Genomic DNA, 17393 nt, shown 5'->3' with positions numbered 1-17393 from the left:
TTTTAACCACAAATTACTCTATTAATATATAATTATATGACATAGATTCATATCCACTATATTCCTACTCAAATATATTTGCTTATGGTTATGATTATGATCAGTCACATATCAACCGAACCCTAATATGCTCCGTATTGTTAGACCAATATGGAAGGAGCAGAAAAAACGCCAGGTATTTTATTTTATTTTAAGATAGTTTTTTTTCTTATTATTTTTAACCGGTAGGTAGATTCCAGATGTGAGCGCAGGACATGCCCACCGTGTGTCTGCTGCTGGCGTGTCTCCGTCACTCCAAAGCAGCGACGACAACTGATTCCATCCCCTTCCCCCTACGGAGTACGGAGCGTAGTGATTTGGCTGCGATCCCAATGGAGACCACGCCGCCGCCGCCTTCGCACACTGACGAGAGGCCGTTGGTGCTCCTGGCGCAGCCGCTCTTCCCGGAGTTCGCCGCGGCGCTCGCCGGCCGCTACCGTTTCGCTCTGGCCGCCGACGCCGACGCGGCGGCCGCGGCCGAGGCGCGGGTGCTACTCGTGCCGGGGCTCGCGCGGGTCACGGCCGAGCTCCTGGGCTCGCTCCCGGCGCTGGAGCTCGTGGCGGCAACCTCCGTCGGCGTCGACCACGTGGACCTCGACACGTGCCGCCGCCGCGGGCTCGCCGTGACCAACGCCGGCGCCGCGTTCGCCGCCGACTCGGCCGATTACGCCGTCGGGCTCCTCGTCGCCGTGCTCCGCAGGGTCGCCGCCGCGGACGCGTTCGTCCGGAGCGGCAGATGGGCCGCCGATGGCGACTACCCTCTAACCACCAAGGTTCGTATATAGTACTAGTAGTACTAGAAGACTCTGTTCTTGGCCATCATCAAATCTTGTTCATCATCTTGCCTCGCGATTTGCCGAATTCCAAAGCACGAAGAGAAATTAATCAGAGTCTTGACGGATGACAGGTGAGCGGCAAGAGAGTGGGGATCGTGGGGCTGGGCAACATCGGCGCCCTCGTGGCGCGGCGGCTCGCGGCCTTCGGCTGCGCCATCTCCTACCACTCCAGATCCCCCAAACCGGCGGCGCCCTACAAGTTCTTCCCGGCGGTGCTTGACCTCGCTGCCGACAGCGACGTGCTGGTGCTCTCCTGCGCGCTGACGGAGGAGACGAGGCACATGGTCAACCGGGAGGTGATGGAGGCGCTGGGCAAGGACGGCGTGCTGGTCAACGTCGGCCGGGGCGGCCTCGTCGACGAGCCGGAGCTCGTCAGGTGCCTCCGTGAGGGCGTCATCGGCGGCGCCGGCCTCGACGTGTACGAGAACGAGCCGGCCGTGCCGCGGGAGCTGTTCGCCATGGACAACGTGGTGCTCTCGGACCACAGGGCCGTCATCACGCCGGAGTCCATGCGCGGCGCGCTTGAGATCCTCGTCGCCAACCTCGACGCCTTCTTCTCCGGGAGGCCACTGGTTAGTCCTGTGCAGCTCTGAATCTCAATTGAATCTGCGGTCAGATGTTGGTTTGCTTGTGATTCATGGACTGCACGCTTACTGACGGCCTGAAGAAACTGCAATCTGCAGAAATGATGTGCCTGTTGATTCATTTTCAGACGAAAGATTTTCTTTGTTCCTGTATTGCAGAAGTTGTTCATGTAAAACAATCGATCTGGTTCATCCGTTCATGACCCTGTAAGTCGAAAACTGAGAAAATACACGCGACAAGGTGAACATAAAACATGCTTAAGTTGTGTTGAAAGTTGCTCAGTGTGCTGCCAAACTGCTTTTTACTAATATCATGCTACCACAACTTTGGAGTGGATTTGGTTTCAGATCTTTTTGCAGTATCCACAATTCGCTAATTGTGAACCCATAACCTAAATGGTGATATCAGAGCTTTTTGACAGCGAAACTGATCGCTACTTGGGCTCATCACCCAGACATCAAGTGGCAAAAAAACCCTGCAGACTTCCATCTCCACCCGGAACCACACTGAAGTGACCCAACATTGCAGCAACTACCAAGATTGGATTTCAGTTTCGAGAAACCACAACATATTTTTGCTTCTACGTAGGAGTTTCAGGTCGGTCGTATGTCCTTCAGTATAGACAAGAATCGTGGTGTGTAATCAACGCATACGGGCATAAAGACAGTACTTTTAAATAGAGAACATAATTAACATTTTTTTTGCGAAAAGGACACAGATCTAACTAAAGGTTCATAAAAAAATATAAACCATCTCAAATATAATAAAAAAATACATGAAGATCCGTATACGCCAGACGACCACTACCGCAACTGATGACAGCACCAGTCACCGCTCCCATATCGTAGCCAGCATGATCTTGTAGATGACAGTCAGGGAGTTCTCATGCAAGTGTCCCTAAGAACCAACATCCCGGAACCGCAGTTGCCGTTGTTGAACCCTTGAGTTGACCTAAAGAGCATGACACCATATCTTGCCGGCGCGGAAGCACGGCAAGAAACTCTAACCTCGTGGTTCCAAGGAAACGACAGGAACCTATGCCAGCGCTTGCCGATTCCATCCTAACGGACTAACTTGAGGGAAATCAGAGACCAGAAAGCATCTCGACGACTAAGTGTCGCCATCCAAAATGAATTGCTAGTGGAGTTGCAGCATATGCTATGTATGGTGATATAGACTTTGCATGCACATGATTTGGATTAGTAGGAATCAACTTGATGATGTGGACATTTTGCACGTTGTGCTTAGTGGAGATCAACCTGATGATGTGTACACCTTGCATGTTGAGCTTGCAAACATTAATAGCTTTTAGTGAGGATCAACTTTATAGAGATTATAGATTTTGAATAATCCTTTCAACGTAGCAAAACTAATTTGTTAAGAGCTGATAAGTTTTATTTTCTATGGCAATAAAATGGTGAGATTTTTCATATTATAGTTTCTTTATATTTACTTCAGTTGGGTTTTCTATTTTGTCTGCAGATCAGCTAGATTGAGGTTGGAGAGCCATCTCTCACTTTTTTCCCACTTAGGCTGTGTTTATTATGATAATCCATCTTTTCTAATCGGCTTTTGGCTATTTTCTTATTTGGTTAACCTATTTTTTCCATCTTTCCTGTGTATTTTTAATAGCAGGTTATAAAATAAGCAATGTCAAATTAAGCCTTAGTGATACACCACCTAGCCGGTCAAATTGCGATCGAAAGCCTCAATTTTCGTCATCTGGATAAAACTGAATTCATAATTAATCCAAAAATTGTGATTACTCGTAGTTTTTTTTTCGAAAGTTACGATTTTCCAAAGCCAGAAATCCAGATGTTGTGGCCTCACGATATTTACGGTTTGTTTTATTTCGATGGAACATGTGCTTTTTTTTTTCCTTTTGCGAGGACATCACCATTAGGCTAAACTATGTGATTAGCCCAACAAATCGTGATCTCTCGTGGCCCTCAAGCCGAATTGGCCCATTTAGGCCCATCTGCAGCCCTCTTTTTGAGGGAAGGCTCATCTGCCTCCTAAATTTCCCTCAAAATAAAATAAAATCTGCCCCCTAAATTCTTGACCTTGCGAAATTTCACCCCGTCTCTTTTTTATTAGCGTCCTTTATTAAGGGCCCCGATTACTTTATATATTTTTGCCGCGATAGCGGTACGTTAGCCACAATATGCACCTTCTCGTGTCTAGACATGCGAACCACGTGCGTAGACAACAGTCTCCAATTAATCGGCCGCGTTCCTACCTAAACTTGGATGAATTATTGGCCCTGGCCCCGTGCCAATTACTACTCCAATCACATTCGTACTGTACGTCAGATCTAATCATGATTGACCGACGTCGCTCGAGATCGGTCCGGAAGCTATAAGCCATCAAAATGTGGGAAATTAACCGGCCGTGCTGCCGGAGCAGATCGAGCTAGCTAGCTGCTCCCCGTGAGCAACGTTGTGCTGTGGGCCGTACGTGAACACGCGGTATAACTCAAAATTAAACATCTTTGCATGGTACTCTTGTGCCAGAGGGTGTCATTTGCAGTCATTTTCTGTACTATACCACGGATGAGTTTTGGAGGCATTCCGATGAAAGCATTTTTTTAAATAGCCTCGGTTAATCATAACAGGAGGCAAATTCAAGAAATGCCTTGAAAAACACGAAAACGGAGGCAATTTTTATAAAATGCCTGAAAAAGTTTCAACATTAAAGGCTTTTTAATAAAAAAGCCTCAAAAACTGTGAACATCCTAATAAAAAACTCACAGCATCGGAGGCATTTTTGAAGAAAAGCCTCAAAAATTAGTAATTATGCAAAAGAATCCTCGCACTTCAGTGTATTTTCATATCCTCTGGTCCATCCATTGAAATCACCGAACCACCCATGGGTGCCCATGGCTGCACGACTGCCGACGGCACCCCCCTCACTCCCACCCCCGCGGCCTGCCTCCCGCCGCCGCCATCTCTCCCCTCCATTCTTTCTCTCTCTCTCTCTCTGCCACGGTGCTGCTCCATCTCCTACTCGTCGGTCCCGCCTCCGCCGCACTGTGCGTCGCGAATCTGCGTGTCCGGCTGCACCGCCGCTCCTCCGGGGTTCGGATCCCCCGCTGCAGTTGGGCAGCTCCACCTCCTCCGCCCGCGCACGCTCCTCGCAAGCTGATGGGGTACCAGCGATGGCGTGGCCCATCACGTGGAGGAACGGCCGCCGTGTCGACCTCCTCCCTGCCTTCCCTTGCTCTGACTCCGCCTCCGCCCCAGCCGCTAGTAGTCACCGCTCACCACTGGGTATTAGTCCCACATCGCTAAATTACAGGAAATTTCATCGCTTTAAAACTCCACAGGCAGAACGTGAGACAAGAGAAAGTCTAGGAATAAGGACTACGCCCACTGGTCAAAAAGTAAGGACTACAGCCCTTATTTAGCTAATATAATAACCCTATAATAATCATATATATATATATATATATCCCTAGAAATAAGAAAAGAAATACGAGTAAGTAATCGGGCCAGTAGGGAGTCATGGGAGAGGTAAAGATCTTGCACGGCTGGCTGCTGCCTTCGGGCACTGTTGTCTTTTCAAAGCCTCAGTTTGTCATTTGGAGTCATTTTCTGGTATGCCACAGTTAGGAATAGAAGGATTTCTTAAGAATGCCTTGGTTGTTTATTTTTGCAGGCTTTTTTTCAAAATGCCTTAAGTGACATTTCTCTTTCCCAACTTTCTTGTCATTTTTTATAAAGCCTCCAAAAACTTTTGAAGTCATTCTGCACCCTTTTTGAGGCTTTTCAGAATGACTCTTAACTTGAAACGTGGTGCAGTGGTGTGACGATTTTAGAGAGAGAATGGTAATCCAAGACAACCTCTTTTAATTTAGAAGGGATCGTTGCACTTACGCTGATATTGACGAGTCACCCAAAGTCAAACATGAGATTATCATCGCAAAGCAACTGTTCAAGCCAATGCCTTTGACGAGGACATGACACACGTGCGCATCGACATGCTCCCTGGTCAAGCCACCGGAGAGGCATGAGCGTAGGTTTTTCACTTGGAGAAAAAGCATATTTTTTTGTCAAACATACTTCCAATCGCAATTTTCAGTTCTTATGAGTTTATTTTCAATGACACAAATAGAGTGCCTATGAATTCATTTTTAGTTCGCTACCTCTCAAACACGGTACTACATCAAGATGACCCCATGTCAGGGACAATTGGACGGCATGGACAGAACTTGTGGACTGGTTTGTCTCTATATAGCTTATTCATGAGTTGGATGAGTTTCAGAGGAAGTTTTGACATCTTCGGAAACTTGAAACTTATACCAGGTTAAATCCTGATATGCTGATCTATGCTGATTTGATCAATATGGATTGCCGATTCTGCAATAAAATAATTTTGGAAACTCAAAGTACCTCTTAAAAATGTAGATCTTTCGCATGGTACTTCTGTGGGGTGGGATAGGGGTGTGTGGTTCTAAAGAGCATGTAATCCAAGAGAACGTCTTTGAGAAGGGGTCGTCGCACACTTGCACCAATTACAGCGATTTTGACGATTCAACTAAGGTTAAACCTGATATCAACGATCCTAAAGGCAGCCGCGCAGTGCCATCACGCCGCGTCCTCGCCGGCCGGGTGCCACCGGCTCAAGGTCCCATATGCGCCGGCCGGTGCACTAGCCGGGATCGATCACTATCACGCATGCATCACGCGCTCTAGCCATCTTCCACTCATATACGATATTCAAATAGATACAAAGCTGTGTGAGAGCAACTAATTAATTACCCTGGGCCCGTCATCTAATTAAGGCACACGTCTATACACGTTCTTCACGAGACGGCCTCTTTAAATAGCAGTCCATCACACACCAGCATCCTCACTCCAAAACCTAGCTAGCTAGCCGCTGTCAATTGTAGCTAGCTAGCTAGAGGCATAATCTCTCCTTGATTGCTTCCTCACACTGCTATAACAATCCCTGCGCCTTTGTAGTAGCGAGTATGAAGAAGAATTGTTGCATTGTGAAGCTGGTTTGCGTGGTCGTCGGTCTGGCCGCCACCGTGTGCTCGTCGGCGGCGGCCGCCGGGCAGCTAGTGAACGCCGTGTACGTGTTCGGGGACTCGCTCGTCGACGTCGGCAACAACGACTACCTGCCGGCACCGGCGCCCAGGGCGCGTTCCCCCTACGGCTATGACCTTCCCGGCAGACCCACCGGACGCTTCACCAACGGCTACAACCTCGCCGACATCATCTGTAAGTATATATGTGCATGCATGCATGAGAGATGTGTTATAACGTTGCAAACTTGCACGCACGTATCCCTATATAACGGTGCACATATTAAGGTTGAACGGAGGAATTTAACTCGACCAAACAAAATACAAATGGGTCTGGCTATTTTCAGGTCTTAAATCTCAGTTGATGTATCCGAACCGTTGGATTAAGATCGATCTGAGACTCATCCCCACAGTCTCATCTCCCACGTGCTATTGCTGATTAAAATTCCATGGCCAAGCACGTCAATAACTAAAAAGCACACGATTTCTTTATAGCAAAACTGGAATACAAATATATTAATATTCAATGGAAACAAACAGCCAACCATCACATGAGGGAACGAACTATACGTACGGAGAATTAATTGTTGATATATAGAGGTTGCTATAAACCCTTGATTGGGGACAAACAACAAGATATGGACGTGTGGTGTGTCGATGTGAAGAACAGTGATAAAAAATTTCTAGTGCTCGCACGCGTACAGCGATCTGTACCTGCATCTCATATACGTGTCATTTGTGGGTGCAGCACAACGTCTGGGATTTGAGAAGAGCCCCCTGGCCTACAAATCCATGCTGCTGCACGAGAAATTTCTCCTGGTGACGTGCAACATCGGTGCCAACTACGCCTCCGGTGGATCCGGCATCCTCGACACCACCGTAATTAAACAAACCCATGCTATCTACTCCCTCCGTCTCAAAATAATTGACGTAGATTTGTATAAGAATTTATACAATTTCAAGTCACTTAATTATTTATCACGGAGAGAGTATATCTCTTAGCAACCGTGAATGTGGGCAATTAACCAAGTAATGATGATGATACATGCATGCATTGCAGGGAAACGGGACGTTGACGATGTCGACGCAAATCAAGTACTTCAAGAGAGCCGTGGACAAGATGGTCTGCCTGCCAAGCAAGGAGGCCATGCTATCCCAGTCCTTGTTCCTCCTCAGCGCCGGCGGCAACGACTTCTCGGCCTTCACCGGCTCCATCAACGAAGCCCCTGCCTACATCGCCAACCTGGTCTCCACCTACATCAAACACATCCAGTCCTTGTACAATCTTGGGGCACGGATGGTGGGGATCCTGGACGTGGCGCCGATCGGGTGCACGCCGGGGCAGAGAGCCGGCATGCCCGACGGCGAGTGCAACGAGGTGGCCAACTCCCTTGCCCGGTGGTTCAACAGCCTCTTCAGGATCGAGCTTGCCGGCACCGCTGCCGCCACGATGCCGGAGCTCAGATACTCCATTGCTAGTAACTATAACATCCTGACGGACATGATGGCAAACCCGCTGGTGGCCGGGATCCGGGAGGTGCAGACGGCGTGCTGCGGGGCCGGGAAGTTCATGGCGGAGAAGATGTGCGGCGCGGAGGGCACCGGGGTGTGTGCCGATAACCACGGCGAGTACATGTTCTGGGACATGCTGCACGGCACGCAGGCGACGTGTGAGCGTGGCGCCTTGGCCGTCTTCTATGGCGCCGCGCCGAGGTATGCTGACCCTGTCAACTTCAGCACCTTGGTGACCATGAAGAAGAAGAAGAAGGGATCACTGGTCGCCGAGCAGTAAAAGCGATCGGTGAACTCGCGATCGATCGCATTTGTATATGCATGCACGATAAGATGCATGCATGGCCACGCGTCGCTCGCGTGAAAATAATAGTTGTCTGTAAGTTATTTTTCATGTACTGCTGGATATCGATTCGTGCTAGCTGGAGATGACGAAAGATTTTCCTTAAATAATTATGTTGAATAAAATGGTTTTTGAAGATACTTCGATGTGCGAGCAGATACTCCTCTTCAACCTGCATGCATGCCGGCTTCTGTTCCTCTCTCTGTTCTGTTTTGCCTGAAGCATCACCACCCTTGAGCTGCTCTGTTCTGTATTCTCTCTTCCCCTCAAGTTTCTGAGCGATGCTGAGGTTTTATGTGGCTACTTAGTGTATTTGCGATACAATTTTTTGTTGTTCCGTAACAACGCACGGGTCTTTTGCTAGCAGGCATTGTTGCCATACTTCGTACTTCTCATTTCACATGTTTATAAGTCCATACGACTAAAATATATTAATAATTGGAATTAAAGATTTGTAGGGGAAGGTACATGGCTCGCCCTCGCTCTCGCGTTCCACCCACAAGCGCGTTTGCCGCCGATAGGATCGCGCCGCCGGTTAGGGCGGCTCCACCGCTTATTCGCAGACTGTTTGCTTCTCTGGTTAGGAGGGATAAGAACCCCGCCACGAGGACTCCCTCGAGTCAGGCACGGCACACGGTTATCCCCATGCCCCGGTAGGTGCGCGCGGGGAATATTCCTTGCCCGATCGCTCGATCGTCGACACCTGGCAACATCCCGGCTGCCATTGCTGCGGGGCCGAGCTCTGGGGCTGACCGACAGGTCCCAGGGAGAGAGGAGGATGAGGATCTGGAAGAGTACTACGGCCAACTCTGGGTCGTCCCTTCTCGCCCTCCCCTCCAGTCTAGGGTTCTAGCCCTAGGAGTCGCTGCCGCCCCCGTGTGGATCCGCCGTGATCTATTCGAGGCTGGGCATTTCTCCATTCACGATTGCCACAGATTTCGCCTCTCGGACCGATTCCCTCCCACTCCGAAGCAGTTTAGCTTCTCTCGTGATTTCTGGAGTTGTGAGCATGGGAAGGAGACCTTCACCGAGATTGCGAAGAAACAGGAGATGGAGGGTGCACGTGCTGGCGCTGCTCGCGGCGGAGGACTACCTCAACAACAACGCCCCAACAACCCGTACCAGTACAATCGCCCGATTGGCAGCGGCCGGTGGCGGCCTCGGGAGGTGCTGCGCTCGGAAAAGGCGGCCCGTCCGTGGCGGCCAATCCCGGCGCTGTGGTGCAAGGGCCTTAGGGGGCCCCTGCCCCTCCTCCCCCTCCTCCACCAACTCAGCACCAACAACAACAACCACGACAGATCCAGGCGCCTCCGCCGCCGAGACCGCGCCCCCAAGCGGTGGTGGACCAAGTTCAACCGATGGACCCGAAGTACAATGATGTGGTATGTTTCAGCTGTGGAGATCCGGGACACTACTCTGCTAATTGCATCAAACCTAAAATCTGCTTCATGTGCTTAGCGAGTGGTCACCATATGAACAACTGCCTGCTTTGGGGGGAGGGAATTCCGATGGCTCAGTATGTTGGTAGTGCGAGTAGTGGTCTTGGTTTCTTCAATATCAATGTCGCTGATCAAGAGGCTAACAAATGGTTGAACATGTCAAACTGTGGGGTGGTTTCTATGATACATGGTAAACTGTCCTGCAAGGATTTGAAATTGCAATTGGCTGAAACCTGGGATCAACAATGGCCGTGGCTGATCAGACAGCTGGAGGAGAATCTGTTTCTAGTGCGTTTTCCCCCACAAAAGAATGTGTGTGATTTGGCTGAGTTCCCCTCCTTCAATCTCAGAGAAGGTAATGATGCAGATAGGATAACTATTAAAATCTCTGCCTGTGATGGTGAAGTGCCTGCATTGGCAAATCCGAAGGAGCTCTGGTTACAGATTCGTGGGATTCCCCCAAAGCACATTTCTTGGAGTGTTATTGCTCAGATTTCCAAGTTCTTTGGTTTTCTCTTAGATGTTGACTGGGGTGAAATCTTCAAATCTCTGTATGATGGGGTGAGAGTTAAAATTGCTGTGAAGAATCCCAGGAAAATTCCAAGTGAGAGAGCTATGGCTATTTAGAAAAAGTTCTATCCAATGACCTTCACTGTTGAGTGGGACACTGCCAGCAGTGATATTGGGATTGATGATCTTGATGAACCAGGGGATGACTACTATGATGAGAATGATGACTTACTTGATGAGAGTGAGGATCAGAACAATGATGACAAACCTTCAGGTGGTGACAGTGCTCCAGCCACAACCACCCCTTTTACTCTGGCACCCCCCTTTGATGGGAAGAAGACTGGCGCTAAAACAACACAAAGAGATGTTGCCCCTGCTTGGTCCAACAGTTTCCAAGCGCTTGCTGATACTGCAATGACAGAAGAGGATGATTTACATCTACTCAGTGAGGCACTGTCCCAGCTCCCTGACTCTGGGGGGACTTTAAACACTACCTCTGAAGAGGTCCTGGTCCCTCAAACCAGTCCTGTGATGAGCAGATTGATTGAAGACATGCAAGAAGTGGTGATTTCCAATGCTGCTTCTATTACTAATACCAATGACAGAGATTTTCCCACTCCTGTTGAGGCTGCCAAGCTCAAGAGAGGAAGACACAAGAAATGGGGCCTTGTTGAACATGTCAGGCAGAGTGCCAGAATCCAACAGGATGGAAGAACTGTGATGGACAAGGCTCAAGAACTATACAAATGAAGAATCTGGAAAAGCAGAGAGGTAAAACCACTGCCCTTAATTGCTTCTGTCTGCAGTACTTCTTTGATTGCTAAAGCTGAATTAATTAATGTGAGCTTAGGACCTAATATGACCGATATTCATTACAATGTTGCTAAAATTAAACAACTAGAAACTCTTGGAATGGAAAAACTTGCTGAAGAACAACCTGATATTTTCCTTCCTGTGGATATTGAACTTACTATGAAAGATATCTTAGAGGAACATGATACCACTTTTAGTGAACAATATAATCAGGATTCTGAACCTGAATTAGAAGAACTTGATGAGATTAGAGAATTATCCTGTAGGATAAGGAAAAATAGAGGTAAGAAAAACTCCAAAATCCCAATTAATATTCATGATGACACAACTATTTTGGAATGTTAGGGGACTCAATGACCCCAATAAAGTGACTCATGTGATTAATACTCTCAGGGCCATTAGGCTGGACATAATTGCTCTTTCCGAGACAAAAAAGATAGACTTTAGTCTTGCCTTCCTGGCCACTTTAGTGGGAAATGCCAATTTTGCTTGGAATTATTTACCTGTTGTTAATACTGCAAGGGGGGATTCTCCTGGGTATTAATAAGGACAAGTTTAATATCTTATCTTGGGCTGTTCAGTCCTTTTCTGTCTCTTGTTCTATTAGGAACAAATGGGATAACTTTGAATGGCAAGTAGTGTCTATATATGGGTCAGCTTATGAGGAACACAAACAAGAGTTTATTGATGAACTTCATTCTGTGAGTTCTAGCTCAACTCTTCCTATTCTTTTTGGTGGAGATTTTAATCTCATTAGAGAGGCTGCTGACAAAAATTCTGGTAACATCAATCTATCTTGGGCCAGTAAATTTAATGACTGGATCAACTCTTCTGCTTTGATGGAACTTAAGTTGGCCAATAGGCAATATACCTGGTCTAATAACCAGTCCAATAGGATTATGGCATCAATTGATAGGGTTTTCATGTCCACCTGTTGGGGCTCCCATCACCCCTTGGCTATGTTGACTGCTCTACCTAGAATTGGCGGTGACCACACCCCACTTGTGTTACACTGTGGCCTGCCTGCTGTTCCACCAAAGAAAACTTTTCGTTTTGAAAAATGGTGGCTCTCCATTGAGGGTTTTACAAATTTAGTCTCTAAGAATTGGAGCTTGCCTTGCCCCTGTACTAAAGCCATTGATATATGGCAGTTTAAAATTAGAAGATTGAGAAAATTCCTAAGAGGCTGGGGTATTAATGTGGAGGCTGACCAAAAGAAACACAAAAAGCAGCTTGCTGCAGAATATGATTGTCTTGACATCATGTCTGAGTCCACTCCCTGCTTCTTGAGGAACACACTAGGATGTAGGCTATCTGAGCTGAGCTTTCAACAATTTGGAGACAGGAGGAAACTAAAGCTAGACAGAGATCAAGGGAGAGGGATGTGCTGGAGGGTGATAAAAACACTGCATATTTCCATGCATTGGCAAATCAGAGAAGGAGGAAAAAAAGGATTCTGGAACTTGAAGGACCCTCTGGAATGGTGCAAGATAATGCTGAAATGCTTTTTGGCAAGGAAGATAGATTAAATATTAACCTTCCTGAGACCTTTTGGTCTGACGATGAAAAAGTTACTGAGGAAGAAAATGAGTGGCTAGACCAGGAATTCACTGAGGAGGAGATAAAATCTGCAGTTTTTCAATCCTATGCTGAGGCCTGGACCTGATGGCTTCCCCTTCCTCTTCTACCAAATTTTTTGGGAAGTCATAAAACATGATTTAATCCATCTCTTTAGAGATTTTGATACAGGACAGGCAGATCTATTTAGACTTAATTTTGTTGTTCTAACGCTAATTCCTAAGGAGGCTGATGCTACTTCTCTCAAAAAATTCAGACCCATTGCACTTACTAATTGCAGTTTTAAAATCTTTGCACAAGCTTGTACCAATAGACTGAGTAGATGTGCTGATAGACTGATTTCAACAAATCAAACTGCCTTCATTCGAGGAAGATTCATTCTGGAAAGTATTGTGTCTTCCCATGAAATTATTCATGAGCTGCACAGGAAAAAGGAGTCAGTGGTTATTTAAAAACTAGACTATGAAAAAGCGTATGATAAAGTTGACTGGACGTTTCTGGAGACCATGCTTGAACAAAGAGGCTTTAGCCTGAAGTGGAGGAACAAGATTAAGAGTTTAATCCATAAAGGGTCCATTGGGGTCAGGATAAATGATGTTGAGAGCCATTACTTTGAAACTGGGAAAGGATTAAGGCATGGAGACCCTCTATCTCCCCTTCTCTTTAACCCTAGTGGTTGATGTCTTCACTAGAATGCTCAGTTGAGCTGCTGAACAAAATCTTATCTCTGGCCTTTTGGCTGGCTTCAGGCCTGGGGGGGGGGGGGTGATCAGTCTGGAGTATGTAGATGATACCTTGCTCTTTTTGGATAACAATATTGAACAAGCTCAGAACCTAAAGTGGATCATGTCTTTTTTTGAACAGCTCTCTGGTATGAGAATCAACTTCAACAAAAGTGATCTTATTCCCATTGGGCTGGAGGAAAATGAGACAGGTAGAATGGCCCAAATCTTTGGCTGCAAGTTGGGCCAGCATCGCATTAAGTATTTGGGTGTGCCTCTACACCATAATAAACTGAAAAAAGAGGATCTACAACCTGTAATTGACAAAGTTATTAAGAGAATTGCTGGATGGAGAGGTAGACTTTTGTCCTATGGAGGAAGACTAGTGCTCATTCGAGCTTGCCTTGCTAGTATTCCAATTTAGCAGCTCTCTGCTATCAAATTCCCTTCTTGGGCTTTACAAGCAATCAATTCTCAAATGGCCCATTATTTATGGGATAACTATGAAGGACATAAAAAATACCACCTAGCCAGTTGAGAACTAGTGTCACTTCACAAGGATTATGGTGGTTTGGGGATTCCCAATCTTAGAGACTTGAACTTGGCTTTGTTGGCTTCATGGATTAAGAGGTACCAATTAGATGGGCATAAGCTCTGGAAACAAATAGTTGATTTTAAATATGACAATGTTCAGCCCAATATTCCGGCTTCCTCCCCCATCAACCCTTCTCCTTTTCGGAAGGGTGTGATGAGAGCCTGTCAGGCTGCAAAACTAAGGTACTACTGGGTTGTGGGGGATGGCAGATCTGTCAAGTTTTGGGAGGACCAATGGTTTGGTAACTCCAGCCTTGCCTCCAAATTCTAGGATTTGTACTTCATTTGCAATGAACAACATTTAACCATTGCTGAGGTTTGGGATGGGATTGAATTGAAACTTTCGTTTCGAAGAGGTTTCAATGATAGGCTGATGCAAAGATGGTTTCAACTGGTTTCTGTAGTACAAGCAACTATCCTAAATACTGAGCATGATCGATTGATCTGGGGCTTGCATAGTTCAGGAATCTATCAGGTGCAATCTTTATATGCTGTCATAAATTTTCGGGGGGTTTCCCCTGTTTATATTCCTGCTCTTTGGAAGTTGAACATCATCCCTAGAGTTCATTTCTTTTTGTGGTTACTATCTCATAATAAGCTACTCACTAGAGACAATCTTTGCAAACATCAACATTTAAACGACACTTCATGTCTGCTCTGCTGTGAACCTAAATCCGTGAACCACCTTTTTTTCTCTTGTGACATAATTAAACTGATGTGGCATGATATCTCTATTATGCTAAATATACCCGCGGTTCTCTGTTATGAGGATATTGCCAAAATGTGGGTCAACAATACTAAACTTGCTGTTGCAAACATGGTCACTTCTGTTTTCATGTGGATGGTCTGGAAATTTCGGAATGACGTTCACTTTGGTCGAATCTTGTGGTCTGGTCTACAGGTTTTGTGGCACAGGCTATTCAGGCTGCTGGTGAGATGGAAGCTGCTCTGTCCCAAAAACTTGGTCCCTCTCCTGGAGAATTTCTTGACACTTTTGGACTGCAAGGTGAGGGAGGCTCCCCAGATTCGGGTGTGCTGAAGAAGAGGAAAACTGATGTGGCAGGACCATCGACACCAATCCTTTCAGGCACTCGAAGGATGCTGATTGCTTGATCATCTTTTTTTTTGACTGGAAACTATATGGGAAACCCCTACAGTGATTTTATTAAAGCCAACAAAGATACAAAGGAGCTGTACAAGGAAAAGAAAAAAGAAAAAAACTTACCTACTGTACAAGGTAGAGTCAAACCAAGAGAGAAGACTATTAACATGGACAAGTCTAATCCTATAAACAAGAAGCGACATATCATGAGTGAAAGCCGCCCTCCACACGCCAAAGGTAGGCCTAACATGGTTAAAAATCAGCCCATTCCGCAACTTTCAAATGTGCCAACAAGCCACCAGCACCACTTCCAGAAAGAAAGGCTTGCCAAAAGAGGAAGCAGCCCGACGCACAATCACATCCACCGATGGACCATCCGCCCAATCAACTTGAAGGAACTGCCAGATACGAGCACTGAAATTACAACCGAAAAACAAGTGCTTCCAGTCCTCCAGCTGGTGAGTAGGGCAAAGAACGCAATGCTCCTCACCATCACCTACGTGCCAGTGTCGCCGTTTCATCATATCACGGGTGTTAAGACGATCCACAAGAAGAAGCCACCCGAACACCTTCACACGCGGTGTGCAGCAACAAGACCATAACCAACGATATATCGCCCCAGGGTGCAAGTGCTGAAAACCAAGGGTATAGAACTTCACAGAAGAATACTGTGCACCCCTCGTAAGACCCCATCAATCATCCTCCGGGGAAAGATGGGACTGCGAGAGTAGAGTTTGAAGCTTCCCAAATTCCTCAAAAGCAGCCGGTGACAAAGGGAGATGGAAAAGATTTTGTAAATCAGGAGACTCAAACACATCCGCCACCGAAATCCAACAATCCTTAGCAAAGGAGAACAAGTGAGGCCATTAATCTTTCAGCACTAGAGGGCGTCAATTATCTGACCAGAAAAGGGCCGAAGAACCATTCCTAACCGTGATCACCGAGAGGGGGAGCAATTGATCAGCGAGCTTCATCAGATCCTTCCACCAAAAAGACCCACAAAGCTGAGTGGCATGTGGCACAACACCATGGTAATAGGAGGACCAGATAAGCTGAACCCAAGGCACCGGAGTCTTGTTATAGAACTTATGTAACTGTTTCAACAACAGTCCAGTGTTTTGCCTCTGTAAATTGATCACACCCGAACCACCTTGGCGTTTAGGTCGGCAAACAAGATCCCAGGCAGCCAAAGACTGCCGAGATGAATCCTTGTCACTTCCCCGCCACAAGCACTGGACTTCGGATACGGTGCAGTTGCTTAATGATGCCCGGCGAGATGACAAGAGAGCACATGAAGTAGGTGGGCAACGAGGACAGAACAGAGTTCACTAACTGGAGGCGCCCACCATAAGAGAGAAAAGGAGAACTAGTAGTGAGTCGGTGCTCCAAGCGATCAACAAGAGGCGAGAAATCCTGCAGCCGCGGGCGAGTAGTGCCTAGAGGGAGCCCAAGATACATGAAAGGAAGAGTACCCACCACACAACCAAGAGCCGCCACCAGTCCAGGAACTTGATCTTCAAGGACATTGAGGGGAATCAGCATAGACTTGGCAAAATTCACCCGAAGACCAGTGGAGGCCGCAAAATCATCCAAAGCCAGTTTGAGTACCGATAATTGCTGACAATCAGCTTGCAAGATAAGCAGAGTATCATCCGCATATTGGACAATGGGAAAGTCCGGGTCACCGCAATCAATGGGAAGAGAAAGTAAACCACGACATAACAGGTCATTAACCACCGACTGAAGGAGATCCGCACCAAGAACAAACAAAAGGGGGGAGAGCGGGTCGCCCTGCCTCACCCCGCGTCGACAAGGGAAAGGTTTGCCCGCACACCATTGAGGAGAACAGACGAAGTACCGGAGCTGAGAAGCTCTTTGACCTAGAGGGTCCAGCGATCAGGAAAGCCCTTATGCCGCAAAATCGCAAGAATGACCTCATGCTCCACAGTATCAAAAGCCTTAGCAAAATCAAGCTTGAGGATGACCGAGGGCTGGCGAGAAGCCTTGCATTGGTGAATGTACTCAAAGGTCCAAGCAAGGCAATCCTAAATGGTGCGAGAACGGAGAAAACCATATTGATTCTTGTGGATACAGCGAAGGATCACCTCCTGAAGATGGTCCGGCATCATCTTAGTAATGAACTTAAGGCAGGTATTAGTTAAAGAGATGGGCCGATAATCAGAAACAGTCTCAGGTGACAGATTTTAAGGGACCAGAGTGATATATGACCCATTAATACTCTGAAGGTGAATATTGCCCCTAGAAAAATCATCAGCCGGCCGGTGGAAATC

General features: G+C 47.0%; 2 protein-coding genes across 2 annotated transcripts; both read left to right on the top strand.

The window, feature by feature from the left end:
* Positions 1–237: 237 nt before the first annotated feature.
* Positions 238–1741, top strand: LOC100833233 (glyoxylate/hydroxypyruvate reductase HPR3). The gene is made up of 2 exons (XM_003580937.4): positions 238–812; positions 947–1741. Exons 1-2 carry the CDS (start codon positions 255–257, stop codon positions 1466–1468), a joined length of 1080 nt encoding a protein of 359 aa, XP_003580985.4. The 5' UTR covers positions 238–254; the 3' UTR covers positions 1469–1741.
* A 4557-nt stretch (positions 1742–6298) lies between these two features.
* On the top strand, positions 6299–8484 carry LOC100832921 (GDSL esterase/lipase At4g28780). Its single transcript, XM_003580936.4, has 3 exons — positions 6299–6685; positions 7238–7368; positions 7550–8484. The coding sequence occupies exons 1-3, from the start codon at positions 6433–6435 to the stop codon at positions 8279–8281; spliced, it is 1116 nt and encodes a 371-aa protein (XP_003580984.1). The 5' UTR covers positions 6299–6432; the 3' UTR covers positions 8282–8484.
* Positions 8485–17393: the final 8909 nt, after the last annotated feature.

The sequence above is a fragment of the Brachypodium distachyon genome, chromosome 5 (genome assembly GCF_000005505.3).
Source record: "Brachypodium distachyon strain Bd21 chromosome 5, Brachypodium_distachyon_v3.0, whole genome shotgun sequence".
Lineage (NCBI taxonomy): Eukaryota > Viridiplantae > Streptophyta > Magnoliopsida > Poales > Poaceae > Brachypodium > Brachypodium distachyon.
The sequence above is the reverse complement of the archived record's forward strand: the minus strand, read 5'-3'. Positions and strand labels throughout refer to the sequence as shown.

Excerpts from the sequence above, each read along its gene's own strand:
- LOC100833233 (XM_003580937.4), top strand. The coding sequence starts at position 255 with ATGCCCACCGTGTGTCTGCTGCTGGCGTGTCTCCGTCACTCCAAAGCA. Across the intron at positions 813-946 it reads ACTACCCTCTAACCACCAAG|GTGAGCGGCAAGAGAGTGGG; the intron begins GTTCGTATATAG and ends GACGGATGACAG.
- LOC100832921 (XM_003580936.4), top strand. The coding sequence starts at position 6,433 with ATGAAGAAGAATTGTTGCATTGTGAAGCTGGTTTGCGTGGTCGTCGGT. Across the intron at positions 6,686-7,237 it reads CAACCTCGCCGACATCATCT|CACAACGTCTGGGATTTGAG; the intron begins GTAAGTATATAT and ends TTGTGGGTGCAG. Across the intron at positions 7,369-7,549 it reads CCGGCATCCTCGACACCACC|GGAAACGGGACGTTGACGAT; the intron begins GTAATTAAACAA and ends CATGCATTGCAG.